Source organism: Notolepis coatsorum (assembly GCF_963971535.1).
Source record: "Notolepis coatsorum genome assembly, chromosome: 1".
NCBI classification, from domain to species: Eukaryota; Metazoa; Chordata; class Actinopteri; order Aulopiformes; family Paralepididae; genus Notolepis; species Notolepis coatsorum.
The window spans coordinates 194,564,879-194,579,517 of record NC_140165.1 but is presented as its reverse complement, the minus strand read 5'-3'; the positions used below and the strand labels follow the sequence as shown (position 1 = coordinate 194,579,517).

At 45.0% G+C, this 14,639-nt stretch overlaps 1 protein-coding gene across 2 annotated transcripts in view; it reads right to left on the bottom strand.

The window, feature by feature from the left end:
• The window catches only part of LOC311241720 (rho guanine nucleotide exchange factor 17-like), a 107,269-nt gene that overhangs the window by 33,207 nt on the left and 59,423 nt on the right, over positions 1-14,639 (bottom strand). For both annotated transcript variants that reach the window (XM_084330601.1, XM_084330602.1), the window contains exons 14-16: positions 8,048-8,134; positions 5,672-5,739; positions 3,169-3,317 (exon numbers count right to left, since the gene is read on the bottom strand). In XM_084330601.1, coding sequence (XP_084186727.1) covers positions 3,169-3,317; positions 5,672-5,739; positions 8,048-8,134 — 304 coding nt within the window. The remainder of the gene's footprint in view (positions 1-3,168; positions 3,318-5,671; positions 5,740-8,047; positions 8,135-14,639) is intronic.

The following is a 14,639-nucleotide window of genomic DNA, read 5'->3' as shown; positions in this document are numbered from 1 at the left end:
ATGCCTTCCCCTGCCAGCTCAGGGGAAGGAAAGATAACAGCCATAAAAGAAGAATCAGATATCATTATCTCGCCAAACAGAACCTCCGACAAACTTTGGGGCGGGGCTCTCGTAGGCCAGATAAACCCAAGGAGATACAGTTCTCTCAACACACTCTGCAGCGTCATCGGCTTCATCCGAAGGGCACTAAAGTTCTGGGCGTCAGTAAAAACCCGAAAGGCCCAGACGACGAAAGCACGCTTGCCAACCCACACATTGCTAAAGTGGGAGGCATTAACAGTAAACGAACTGCGAAGCGCATTCAAAGAACTATGCCTGGCCGCACAGGAAGGCGCAGAATTCCCCGTGACCACACTGGACAAACTTGTGGTCCACAAAGAGGAGGACTCCAAACTCTTACTGTGCCACGGCAGAGTTCAAGCCATGGCCAAAGAATGGCCTGGGGTGCCCTTACTTCCCTACAGGGAGTGGGTCAGCATCCTCCTGGCAGAGGAAGCCCACAGGGCAAACCATGAGGGCATTGCAGGAACCCTCTTGCGCATGAGAGACAAAGCCTGGGTTGTGCAGGGGCCAAGAGTAGCCCGAAGTACGATTGACTCGTGTATACACTGCCGAATGAACAAGGCAAAAATGTGCCGTCAAATCATGGGCGAACTCCCCCCGGAGCGCACAGAGCCGGCCACACCATTCGAGTATACCACGTTGGACCTCTTTGGTCCCTACACGATCAAAGACTCAGTGAAAAAGAGGACAAGTAAGAAAGCCTGTTTTCTGCTGCATGGCGTCCAGAGCAATACATGCCGACATAGTGGAAGACCTCTCGACCGAAGGTTTCCTAAAAACGTTCCAACGCTTCACTGCATTGAGAGGCCATCCTAGGAAGCTCTGGTCCGATAAAGGAACTAATTTCGTGGGAGCAAAGCCAGCGCTGGAAGAACTTTACAAGTTCCTAGCGAATATCGACAATACAAGGTACAGAAGAAAGCCGCAGAGTCTGGAACAGATTGGACTTGGGTGTTCCACCCCGCTGACTCTCCTCATAGGAATGGCGCGGCTGAAGCAGCTGTGCGAGTATTGAAAAGAGCACTAAGCAGCATAGGCGAAGAAGGGAGCCTTACGGCCCTGGAGTTCCAAACCCTCCTATACCTAGCTGCCAATCTATCAAATGAGAGGCCTATTGGCGCCAACGCCCAGCTTCGGGATGGCACCATTGAGGTCATCACCCCCAACACTCTCCTACTGGGACGTGCAAGGCCCCGTGGAGACCCCAGAGGTTTCGAGTCCGCTAGCTACCCCTTCGTCCGTCTGAGAGCAATCCAGATTGAAGTGGACAGGTTCTGGAAACGATGGAGCCAACTGGCGGGCCCAGAACTCTTTGTCCGGAAGAAGTGGCACATTCCCGCTAGGAATGTTGCTACAGGAAACCTGGTCTGGCTTGCGGACCAGAACGCACTCAGAGGCCAGTTTCGACTGGGCCAAGTGATAAAGACTCACCCTGACCCGAAGGGTGTCATCAGAAACGTGGAAGTAAGGACTTGCCATAGCCTTCCCGTTACCGCCGGTCATCCCATGCATGATCGTCACGTCGGGGTGTGCCCTACCACCGTCCTCCACAGGGACGTTAGGAGGTTGGTGGTACTTCTACCTTTCGAGGAACAATGACCAGAAAAGGACGTCGACAGTCGCCCGTTTCTGACACAGAGAAGGACGTCGAAAGTCGCCTGTTTCTGGCACAAAGGACGTCGAAAGTCGCCTGTTTCTGGCACAGAGGACCTCGAAAGTCGCCTGTTTCTGGCACAAAGGACGTCGAAAGTCGCCTGTTTCTGGCACAAGGAAGGACGTCGAAAGTCGCCTGTTTCTGGCACAAAGGATGTCGAAAGTCGCCTATTTCTGGCTCAAAGGACGTCGAATGTCGCCTGTTTCTGGCACAAGGAAGGACGTCGAAAGTCGCCTGTTTCTGGCAGGATTGAGGACGTCAAGAATCATCCGTTGCCGGCGTAACCTGCATAGTTTTCGCGGGAGCCGCTTGTGCTACCACCATAAATGCGGCATAGTTTAATTCTTCGTGCCCCTGTAAAGAAATAATAATAATATAGACCGGGATCACTTTGTATAATTTGGATAGTTTTATGAGCCTGACGTTCAGAAAACTAAGTGGGAGGTGGAGAATTATCCGACGTTTTTCCCAATATGTTTATCATTATTATCCTTCATTATTAGTAACATTTATTGTATGCATTTATTGCATGCGTTAGTCATTATCTGGTGCCGCCTAGTGGACGCACTTTGGAACACGTATTGCGACTCTGGACAGGTAAGCTGTCTCTGCGCCGGCGCGTCGCGCTATTTAAGTGACACTCTTAGCCCTAGGCTGTAAGGTGAAAAGCCCTGTGGGCGAACTCTGACTGGCCAATGGTACGTTGCATTGGATGCGCCGTTAATATCCGCATTTATCTCTTGTTTCATATATCTAGTTACTAATTAATGCCATTTGTTTCCTTTCCTTTGTATAGGTAAATAATCTGACTGAATGTACATTGCTGACTATAGACTCTGTATCGTCTACTGACGTTTGAATGAACACTGCTGACTAAACGCTGATTGCCTACTGACTAACGTCTGACTAACTGTTACCTGGCTACTACTGACTAACGTCTGACTAACTGTAACCTGGCTACTGCTGGCTAAACGTCTGGCTACACTATCAAGTACCGGCGGTTGCTAAATTGCAACCTAACTATCAACAAACTATTATCAAAGTCGACTTGGTTGAACATTACCAAATACCATATCGACCTTTACTGACATTATCCACTGATGCTTGAACGTAAGCTGCTACTAACTATCAGCTACAAGCTAACCGCTTGTTTAATTGGCCACCTGGTGATTATTACAACGAGTAGTAATTGGATGCTGGACATTGAAGTCCAAATAAACGAACATTCTTACAAAGTCCGAATTGTTTCACTGGTTTGATTATAAGTCATTTCGCCCACACCCTTCCAAGGGGGACATCTAGTTGACTCATTGACTGAGACTGCTAGATAATTGGACAACTACTAAAGTACTAAACTACTACTACCACTACCACTACCACTACTACTACTACTACTACTACTACTACTACTACTACTACTACTGCTACTACAGTAATGCAGTACTACCTACCTCTTGTACAAGAGTTGTGGTGTTGATAATTAGGACTCTGTTTTGGGAGCCACACCAAAGTTTTCCTCCCACAGGAACCATCTTGGTGACAGGACTACTGGGCGTGCCCAGAACTAACGTCTGAGAAGACTGAGCATCCCAGAAACTACCTGTAGAGAGAGCGAGAGCGAGAGAGAGAGACAGAGAGAGAGAGACAGAGAGAGAGAAAGAGAGGGTGGGGAGAAGGGGGGGAGAGAAAGGGAGAGAGAGCAAAAGAGAGGAGGGGGAGAGAGAGAGGGGGAAAGAGAGAGAGACAGGGAGGAATTACTTTATAATACTTTACTAAACACAAACACACACACACATCGGACCAAAACAAAATATGTAACCAAAGCGCAATACCAAGCAGGGCTCTTTTGCCTTGAGGTTGATGTTTGACAGCATCACACCTTACCTGCTTCTCTGGTAAACTATCACGTCTTACCTGCTTCTCTGGTAAACTATCACGTCTTACCTGCCTCTCTCTGGTAAACTATCATGTCTTACCTGCCTCTCTCTGGTAAACTATCACGTCTTACCTGCCTATCTCTGGTAAACTATCACGTCTTACCTGCCTCTCTCTGGTAAACTATCACGTCTTACCTGCCTCTCTCTGGTAAACTATCACGTCTTACCTGCCTCTCTGGTAAACTATCACATCTTACCTGCCTCTCTCTGGTAAACTATCACGTCTTACCTGCCTCTCTCTGGTAAACTATCACGTCTTACCTGCCTCTCTGGTAAACTATCACGTCTTACCTGCCTCTCTCTGATAAACTATCACGTCTTACCTGCCTCTCTGGTAAACTATCACGTCTTACCTGCCTCTCTGGTAAACGATCACGTCTTACGTGCTTCTCTCTGGTAAACTATCACGTCTTACCTGCCTCTCTCTGGTAAACTATCACGTCTTACCTGCCTCTCTGGTAAACTATCACGTCTTACCTGCCTCTCTCTGGTAAACTATCACGTCTTACCTGCTTCTCTGGTAAACTATCACGTCTTACCTGCCTCTCTCTGGTAAACTATCACGTCTTACCTGCCTCTCTGGTAAACGATCACGTCTTACCTGCCTCTCTGGTAAACTATCACGTCTTACCTGCCTCTCTCTGGTAAACTATCATGTCTTACCTGCCTCTCTCTGGTAAACTATCACGTCTTACCTGCCTCTCTGGTAAACTATCACGTCTTACCTGCCTCTCTCTGGTAAACTATCACATCTTACCTGCCTCTCTGGTAAACTATCACGTCTTACCTGCCTCTCTGGTAAACGATCACGTCTTACCTGCCTCTCTGGTAAACTATCACGTCTTACCTGCCTCTCTGGTAAACTATCACATCTTACCTGCCTCTCTGGTAAACTATCACGTCTTACCTGCCTCTCTGGTAAACTATCACGTCTTACCTGCTTCTCTCTGGTAAACTATCACGTCTTACCTGCCTCTCTCTGGTAAACTATCACGTCTTACCTGCCTCTCTGGTAAACTATCACGTCTTACCTGCCTCTCTCTGGTAAACTATCACGTCTTACCTGTCTCTCTCTGGTAAACTATCACGTCTTACCTGCCTCTCTCTCTGGTAAACTATCACGTCTTATCTGCCTCTCTGGTAAACTATCACGTCTTACCTGCCTCTCTCTGGTAAACTATCACGTCTTACCTGCTTCTCTGGTAAACTATCACGTCTTACCTGCCTCTCTCTGGTAAACTATCACGTCTTACCTGCCTCTCTCTGGTAAACTATCATGTCTTACCTGCCTCTCTGGTAAACTATCACGTCTTACCTGCTTCTCTCTGGTAAACTATCACGTCTTACCTGCCTCTCTGGTAAACTGTCACGTCTTACCTGCTTCTCTGGTAAACTATCACGTCTTACCTGCCTCTCTGGTAAACTGTCACGTCTTACCTGCTTCTCTGGTAAACTATCACATCTTACCTGCCTCTCTCTGGTAAACTATCACGTCTTACCTGCCTCTCTCTGGTAAACTATCACGTCTTACCTGCCTCTCTCTGGTAAACGATCACGTCTTACCTGCCTCTCTGGTAAACGATCACGTCTTACCTGCCTCTCTGGTAAACTATCACGTCTTACCTGCCTCTCTCTGGTAAACGATCACGTCTTACCTGCCTCTCTGGTAAACTATCACGTCTTACCTGCCTCTCTGGTAAACTATCACATCTTACCTGCCTCTCTCTGGTAAACGATCACGTCTTACCTGCCTCTCTGGTAAACTATCACGTCTTACCTGCCTCTCTGGTAAACTATCACGTCTTACCTGCCTCTCTGGTAAACTATCACGTCTTACCTGCCTCTGTGGTAAAATATCACGTCTTACCTGCCTCTCTGGTAAACTATCACGTCTTACCTGCCTCTCTGGTAAACTATCACGTCTTACCTGCCTCTCTGGTAAACGATCACGTCTTACCTGCTTCTCTGGTAAACGGTCACATCTTACCTGCTTCTCTGGTAAACTATCATACCTTACCTGCCTCTCTCTGGTAAACTATCACGTCTCCATTGGCCAAAGACACGAACACCTTGTTATCCAAATACCTGGAGGAGGAGATATATATGGATAGAGGAGGAGATAAAGATAGATAGAGGAGGAGAGGAATGAATCAATGGAAGTCCATTCCGGTTGCAGTAGTAATGACTGTATGTAGTTTGAAAAACATGAAGCAATCCAGTAGAACTGCTGCCAAATCATGACATCACAATACCCTCATACAGGTCATTACACTAAGCTATCAACATTTATTTATAAAGGTCATTACACTAATATATCAGCATGTAGTATAAGAGGATAGAGGCAGAGTGCTACTTACAGTATACAGAGGATGGAGGCAGAGTGCTACTTACAGTATACAGAGGATGGAGGCAGAGTGCTAGTTACAGTATACAGAGGATGGAGGCAGAGTGATACTTACAGTATACAGAGGATGGAGGCAGAGTGATACTTACAGTATACAGAGGATGGAGGCAGAGTGATACTTACAGTATACAGAGGATGGAGGCAGAGTGATACTTACAGTATACAGAGGATGGAGGCAGAGTGCTAGTTACAGTATACAGAGGATGGAGGCAGAGTGCTACTTACAGTATACAGAGGATGGAGGCAGAGTGCTACTTACAGTATACAGAGGATGGAGGCAGAGTGCTACTTACAGTATACAGAGGATGGAGGCAGAGTGATACTTACAGTATACAGAGGATGGAGGCAGAGTGCTACTTACAGTATACAGAGGATGGAGGCAGAGTGATACTTACAGTATACAGAGGATGGAGGCAGAGTGCTACTTACAGTATACAGAGGATGGAGGCAGAGTGATACTTACAGTATACAGAGGATGGAGGCAGAGTGATACTTACAGTATACAGAGGATGGAGGCAGAGTGATACTTACAGTATACAGAGGATAGAGGCAGAGTGATACTTACAGTATACAGAGGATGGAGGGAGTGATACTTACAGTATACAGAGGATGGAGGCAGAGTGATACTTACAGTATACAGAGGATGAAGGCAGAGTGCTATTTACAGTATACAGAGGATGGAGGCAGAGTGATACTTACAGTATACAGAGGATGGAGGCAGAGTGATACTTACAGTATACAGAGGATGGAGGCAGAGTGATACTTACAGTATACAGAGGATGGAGGCAGAGTGATACTTACAGTATACAGAGGATGGAGGCAGAGTGATACTTACAGTATACAGAGGATGGAGGCAGAGTGATACTTACAGTATACAGAGGATGGAGGCAGAGTGATACTTACAGTATACAGAGGATAGAGGCAGAGTGATACTTACAGTATACAGAGGATGGAGGCAGAGTGCTAGTTACAGTATACAGAGGATGGAGGCAGAGTGCTACTTACAGTATACAGAGGATGGAGGCAGAGTGCTACTTACAGTATACAGAGGATGGAGGCAGAGTGATACTTACAGTATACAGAGGATGGAGGCAGAGTGCTACTTACAGTATACAGAGGATGGAGGCAGAGTGATACTTACAGTATACAGAGGATGGAGGCAGAGTGATACTTACAGTATACAGAGGATGGAGGCAGAGTGCTAGTTACAGTATACAGAGGATGGAGGCAGAGTGCTACTTACAGTATACAGAGGATGGAGGCAGAGTGCTACTTACAGTATACAGAGGATGGAGGCAGAGTGATACTTACAGTATACAGAGGATGGAGGCAGAGTGCTACTTACAGTATACAGAGGATGGAGGCAGAGTGATACTTACAGTATACAGAGGATGGAGGCAGAGTGCTACTTACAGTATACAGAGGATGGAGGCAGAGTGATACTTACAGTATACAGAGGATGGAGGCAGAGTGATACTTACAGTATACAGATGATGGAGGCAGAGTGATACTTACAGTATACAGAGGATAGAGGCAGAGTGATACTTACAGTATACAGAGGATGGAGGGAGTGATACTTACAGTATACAGAGGATGGAGGCAGAGTGCTACTTACAGTATACAGAGGATGAAGGCAGAGTGCTACTTACAGTATACAGAGGATGGAGGCAGAGTGATACTTACAGTATACAGAGGATGGAGGCAGAGTGATACTTACAGTATACAGAGGATGGAGGCAGAGTGATACTTACAGTATACAGAGGATGGAGGCAGAGTGATACTTACAGTATACAGAGGATGGAGGCAGAGTGATACTTACAGTATACAGAGGATGGAGGCAGAGTGATACTTACAGTATACAGAGGATGGAGGCAGAGTGATACTTACAGTATACAGAGGATGGAGGCAGAGTGATACTTACAGTATACAGAGGATGGAGGCAGAGTGATACTTACAGTATACAGAGGATGGAGGCAGAGTGATACTTACAGTATACAGAGGATGGAGGCAGAGTGCTGCATCTTCATGCTGTTCTTACGGTTCCGGATGTTGTCTGATGACTGGTATACATGAATACTGAGAAACAGACAGAGAGAGAAACAGAAGGAGTTTAGAGGTGCAGTATATTGTGTGCTCAAGTAGTTCCCTTCATAGTGGTTGACTGATTTCCTTTCAGACAATACTAACATTGAAAAGATACAGATAAAAACAGTAAAAAAAACAGTGAAATAACCAGATTAACAGTGAAATAAACCAGATTAACGGTGAAATAAAACAGATTAACAGTTAAATAACCAGATTAACAGTGAAGTAAAACAGATTAACAGTGAAATAAACCACATTAACAGTGAAATAAACTAGATTAAGAGTGAAATAAAACAGAATAACAGTGAAATATAAAAGATTAACAGTGAAATAAAACAGATTAACAGTGAAATTAAAAAGATTAATGGTGAAATAAAACATTAACAGATAAATAAAACAGACTAACAGTGAAATAACATTTTCTGAAAATGTGCCTAAAAGTACACACCCACCATTCCAAGTAAATGGAAGATTACTCCACTACAATTTGCATGTTCTTGGTATCTAGGGAAATCTATGGGCCTCTGGGAATGTATTCCCAGTGTCAGAAATATTGTGTCTGCTACTATGCTTGGGTAAATTGTAATGAACAAAAGGAGAATATAAATTATTATTATTATTTATTATATTCTAACCAACATAAATGGCATAGCCATACTCCCCTATTCAATAACAATGCACTCCTTATTGGAAAACGACCTATCAGATACCCCAAATGGGAAAAGCAGGGCATACACACATTGGGAAATGTTTTCAACAAACAGGGTTTTTGTAGCTATCAAGATATACATAACAAATTTAACCTCACCAGTTCCAGGATTGTTTGAAGGCTCATGGAGTCCCATTAAGGATACCAATTGAGCACCACAGATATCACAAATTCTTCTATGAAAGAGAGACATCGAGAGGCTTCGTATCTGATTTTTATCATCACTTACTAACGTCTTCGTATGGAATCCTTCCCCTAGACTCAGTCTGGAGGAGGGATATACCAGACTTGGAAATAGATTTTGATTGGCAAGAAGTCTGGGCAAACGTTCGAATTGCGTCACGCAACCCGGACCATCAACAAATTAATCTTAATTATATTCATAGGACATACCTGACTCCTATAAGATTGAACAGAATGGGACTTAAACAAGATTCTCTATGTTCCTTATGTACAAATGGGGATGAGGGTACATTTATGCACATGTATTGGGATTGCCCACCGGTTAAGATATTCTGGGAAGAAGTGACCCAGCAATTATCAGAATTCTTATTTCTGAACATACCTGTACATCCCTCTGTATTGCTGTTGAATGATGTTTTTCAGTTTGCAGCCCCTATACAGCTAAAGAGACTAGTTTTATCCGGTCTCACAGCTGCTAAAAAGCTGATAGCATCACGATGGATTCAACCGGATAAAATGTGCCGGAAGGTATGGGTTCTTACCTATCTCGATGTGATTTATCTAGAGATATCTACAGCAAGAATTTTAGGTGTCAGTGAAACAAACCAACATTGCAATCTGGTTAGAAGTGGTGGAGAGAATAAAAGCTAGCATATGAATTGTAGTGCCTGGTTAGAAACGAATGAAAATGGATGGATTATCCAAGTGGGGGTCCGGGGGGGGAGAGCGAGCAAGAGCATATGTATGTATTGTATTAGATAGCAAGTATTAGGTATATATCTCGTAAACTACATTTATATTGATTAAAATGGTGATTTACATTGGATGTTTACTGCTAATGCTTGTGTGTCTAATTTTATGTTATGTTTTAAAAAAGAATAAAAAAAAAAATACAAAAAAAAAAATTATTATTATTATTAGTTTTCTTTTTTTTTTAAACTTAAATTTTTATTTTCATTTTTTCAACAACATAGACAACATTCATAGACAATACACAGTACATAAATTAAAACAAATAGACAAAAAATGGGTAAAGAAAAAGTGTGACATGGGTCCTTTGGTCCCTTCTACATTTGCATTATTTATTTACATTTTTATTCATTTCCTTGTATCCTTTTCAACCCTCTGTGATGTCGTTACTTCCCCTCCTGTATTCTTCCCATTTTCCCCATTTCCATTCAAACTTTTCTTCTTGCAGCCTCAGCAGATGTGTGATTCTCTCCATTTCCTGTATCCCCTCTACCAACTCTATCCATTGATCCTTTGTCGGCACTTCTACCTTGTACCACAGTTTAGTTAAAGCTTTCTTGGCTGCCACTATCAATATCTTAATCAAATATTTGTCTTCCCCTTGGATTCCTTCCTGTGACAGATTCCCCAAATACAACACTTGGCCTCCCTGGGGTATTTCGTATCCTATTATTTCATTTATTATCCCTCCCATCTCTTCCCAGTAGTGCCTTATCTTCTGACATCCCCAGAATATGTGTGTATGGTTCGCCCCTTCCTGTCCACACTCCCTCCAACATGTTTTCTTTGCTGGTGTGTAATTGCCCTGTATTTCTGGTGTTATAAAGTATCTAATTATATTTTTCCACCCAAACTCCCTCCATATCCTTGATCCTGTGGTTGTTTGTTGTGTCTTACATGTGTCATACCATTCCTCCTCTGTTATCTCTATTTCCAACTCTCTTTCCCACTTTTCTTTCACATACAATGTTGTATTTCCCTTACTGTCCATTATTGCCTGATATAGTGCTGATATCACCCTCCCCTTCCGTCCTTCGTATGACTTTACCATTATCTTAATTACCCCATTCTGTTCTTTGTCTCTATCTTGCTTTATTTCTTTGTTATAGTAGTCCCTAATCTGTAAATATCTAAAGTGGTCCCTATTCTCTAGTCCGTATCTTTCTTTCAATTTTTGTAGAGTCTGCATCTCCCCTCCTTCCGTCATCGTGCACATTGCTGTTATACCCCCCCGTTCCCACCTCTTGAACCCATGATCTTCTATCCCTGGTCTGAATTTGTTGTCGTGTGCTATCCATCTCAGTATCTTAGATTCTTTTTCTAGCTTGTATTTCTTTACTATTGTGTTCCATATGTTTATAGTGAATCTGGTAATTGGATCTAGTAGTTGTTCCTGTCTTCTGAACAGCTCCCTATCTCCTATCAGTGTCTGCACTTTGAATCCCTCTCTTTTGGTTTCTATATCTTTCCATTTGGCCTCATAGTTCACATTGCACCAGCATGCTACTGTTCTAAGCTGTGCTGCATAGTAATAGCTTTCTAAACTGGGTACTGCCATCCCTCCTTTCTCCTTTGGTAATTGTAGAGTCACATATCTGATCCTTGGCCTTTCCCCCCCCCCAAATGAATCTTGATATCTGTCTATCCCATTCCCTAAATTGTTTTTGTGGTATTAATATAGGTAGGGATTGAAATAGGTATAGTAACCTTGGTAATATGTTCATCTTAATGATTTCGATCCTTGAACTGAAATCTAGGGGCATCACTGTCCATCTTTCTAGATCTCTCTTGATTTTCTGATTTATCTGTGTATAGTTTGCATCGTATAGCCCCTCCCCCCCTCTTGTGATGTTCACCCCTAGGTACTTGATCCTGTCCATGTCCCATTTGATTTTGTATTTTTCTTTGATCTCTATCGTTGGTGTGTAGTTCAGTGCTAATGTCTGTGTCTTTGTCACATTAAGTCTATACCCTGAGTAATATCCATATTCTGTCAGCAGATCCATCAGTGTCGGGAAGCTTATGTCTGGTTGTCTCATATATACTATCACGTCATCTGCGAATAATCCCAATTTATGTTCCGTCCCCCTTATCTCCACCCCTTTGATGTCTTTGGTCTGTCTAATTAGTTGGGCCAGTGGTTCGATGAATACATCGAAGAGCGTCGGCGAAAGACAACAACCCTGTCTGGTAGCTCTCTCTAGTTTAATCCGGTCCGTCAGACTACCATTCTAGTTTTCTTTTTCATCTTTGACGGTGAATAACACTGTAACTGAGGGGTACAATTCCCTGACTGTATTGAGAGTATGGTATTATTAAACCACTACTTAGTTATGTACTTTAATTACTGGCCATACAGTACACGGTATATATGGTGAACACCCACACAAGAATACTTCAATGACACTAAAGTTCTATTTTGAGGGATTTATTATTATAGCAAGCAACAATAGGTTACAACATGAGAATTATGAGTTGCGCTTATATGGCGAAGAACACTTAAATAGGTCAAGAGCGTAAGTCCATGAGCATATTACGATGGGTATAATTGAATACCACCTGTAGCATAAGAATTACGTAAGGTACACTCGTAGTCAGCTGGAGATACTAAGGGGGTTCCCTCCGGTTGTAAGCCAGCAGGGGAGAGGAATGTTCGGGAGCAAAAGTCTGGATCAACGAGGAATCAATAAGCTCCAGCTACGGGAGGCGGTACATATACTCCCCTCGATCGGCAGACAAAAGCAGCAGCTATAATCCAAGTATGCGCGACAGCATGGATGAAAGCCAGCCAGCCTCTTCCTAGAGACGGGCTCGAGTGATGCTCCTCACGGGTAGATCCCACACAGCAGTGGGTAGACGGTTCTCTGCTCCAGCAGCCACAGTACCAAAAGCAATATAATCCAGCCGGAAAAGGCTCTGCATTCGCCGGTGTAGATTCTCCTGTGCACTATACTTCACATTAACTAGGTCGAACTTGACGTTATTTCACTAAGCTCTGACACTTTTACTATCCTATTCGCACGCGGTTCTAAGTGCTCTATTTAGACGCAAGGTTGCTCACTTCACTTGGTGGTTGACTCGTGATGAAGGCTTTAACGTTTGATAAGACTTAACGTTACTTTGAACGAATGACGAACTGAATGAACTGAACGACTAAGCTGCGAAGTGCTGCTGTTTCCACCTGCGCCGTATTTATACGTAAGGTGAATTATCTAGTGCCAACCTCAGTTCTGTCTCGTATTACTGCGCAAACCTGGACATGTTGAGACAAGCCTTGGCGGTGGCTTTGAACTCGCCATTGGGGGTATGGTAACTGGCGCCTAGGGGTCGCTGTCCAATAGGAGAACGAATATTATGGTCTGGCTTGTACCTAGGTAAAGGGATATTCCGTGTATATATACAAAGAATATACAAGGGATATCAGACGATATACAAATATTATACATGGGATCTCAAGCAATAAATATATATATTCGGTTTAATCTGACCCTTTGTAACAGCCGCCTCCTAATTAGTCCGCACCTAATTAGATAAGCAGAGACAGATTAACCGTCTTGTCCACTACTCAATGTCCGTTGTGAGGAGTAGGGCAATTCACAAAGTCAGTGGGTCATCAAGGGGGTCAGGGAGCCTTGGCAACTCTATCAGCCTCGCCACGGGTCGGGTGTATGTCCGTCCCTGGACAAGAACTTCTGCCGCTCTGACCTTTCCGTCGGCACCAGTGATCACTTTGCTTACGCGGCCGGCCGGCCACGCAGCTCGGAGTAGTGACTGGTCTATGATCATGACGATTGTGTCCACTTTTAAGTTGTCCCCGTCCTTGACCCGCTTCTGACGGGCTGGAAGGGATGGAGGGGGGCTTAGGAGGAAGCGGGCCTGAGACTGTGGTCTGTGCTTGGCTGTGCCTCCACATCCTCCGTCTGTTCCTCTTGTTTGGTCTGTACCTCGTCTGAGGTGGGGCCGGTTCCGGCCGCCCCATCAAGGAGTCGCTTGGGGTGCTGGGTTCGAGGTCAGCTACGTCTGGAGCGTAGCTGAGGGGGGTGGAGTTCCGAACTCCCTCTTGTGCCCACGGTTCTCTCACAGGCCTCTCGCCTAATGTCAATAGCCTCTCAACAGGCTGTACGAGAGAGTGGCCGGTGTCGCTCACCTTTGTGTGCAGGCAGCGTGTAGACGTGGGTTTACTGTCAAGTCCGTAGAGGGGGCCCTGGAGCGTCTACCCCAGTCGGGGCTGAACCGCGACTGGGCATCCTTTGGGTCCGATGTGGGCCGCCTCAATTGGGAGAATGAGGTCCGCGTGGTCGGAGCCGATGAGCAGGGTCGGTGTGGCGCCATCGATGAGCGGTATAGGTAGTTGACGTAGGTGCACGTACTTCGCCATCAGCTGTGGGATGGGGTAGGTGTACTGTGATAGGCCTATGTCGTGGCTGGTGAAGACGTTAGTGATACTATACTGCTTCTCGGGCTGGTCCACCGCTGCTATCTTGAAGGAGACATTTTCACCCTTTATGGTTTTCTGGTCTCTTCTGATGGTACGTATTGTCATTGTTCCTTTGGCACCCCGCAGACCCAGCTGGGCTGCGGCGGAAGCGAGGAGGAGAGTCTTTTCAGACCCATCGTCTAGGACGGCGTAAGTGTCCAGGACCTTGTCCTCGTAGCTCAGGAGCACTCTGACCACTTTGATGAGCACTCGGGGGGTCCCGCTATGCTGGTCTATATGGAGCACTCCTGTTGGTGGGTTGCCTTGGACCTTCTGGGGTGGTGCCGACTCGCGGTCGTCCGAGTAGCACCGTGACTCCCAGTGTCTGCTGTAGCAGTCGGGACACCAGGGGGCGGTCTGGTGGATATTCGGTACTG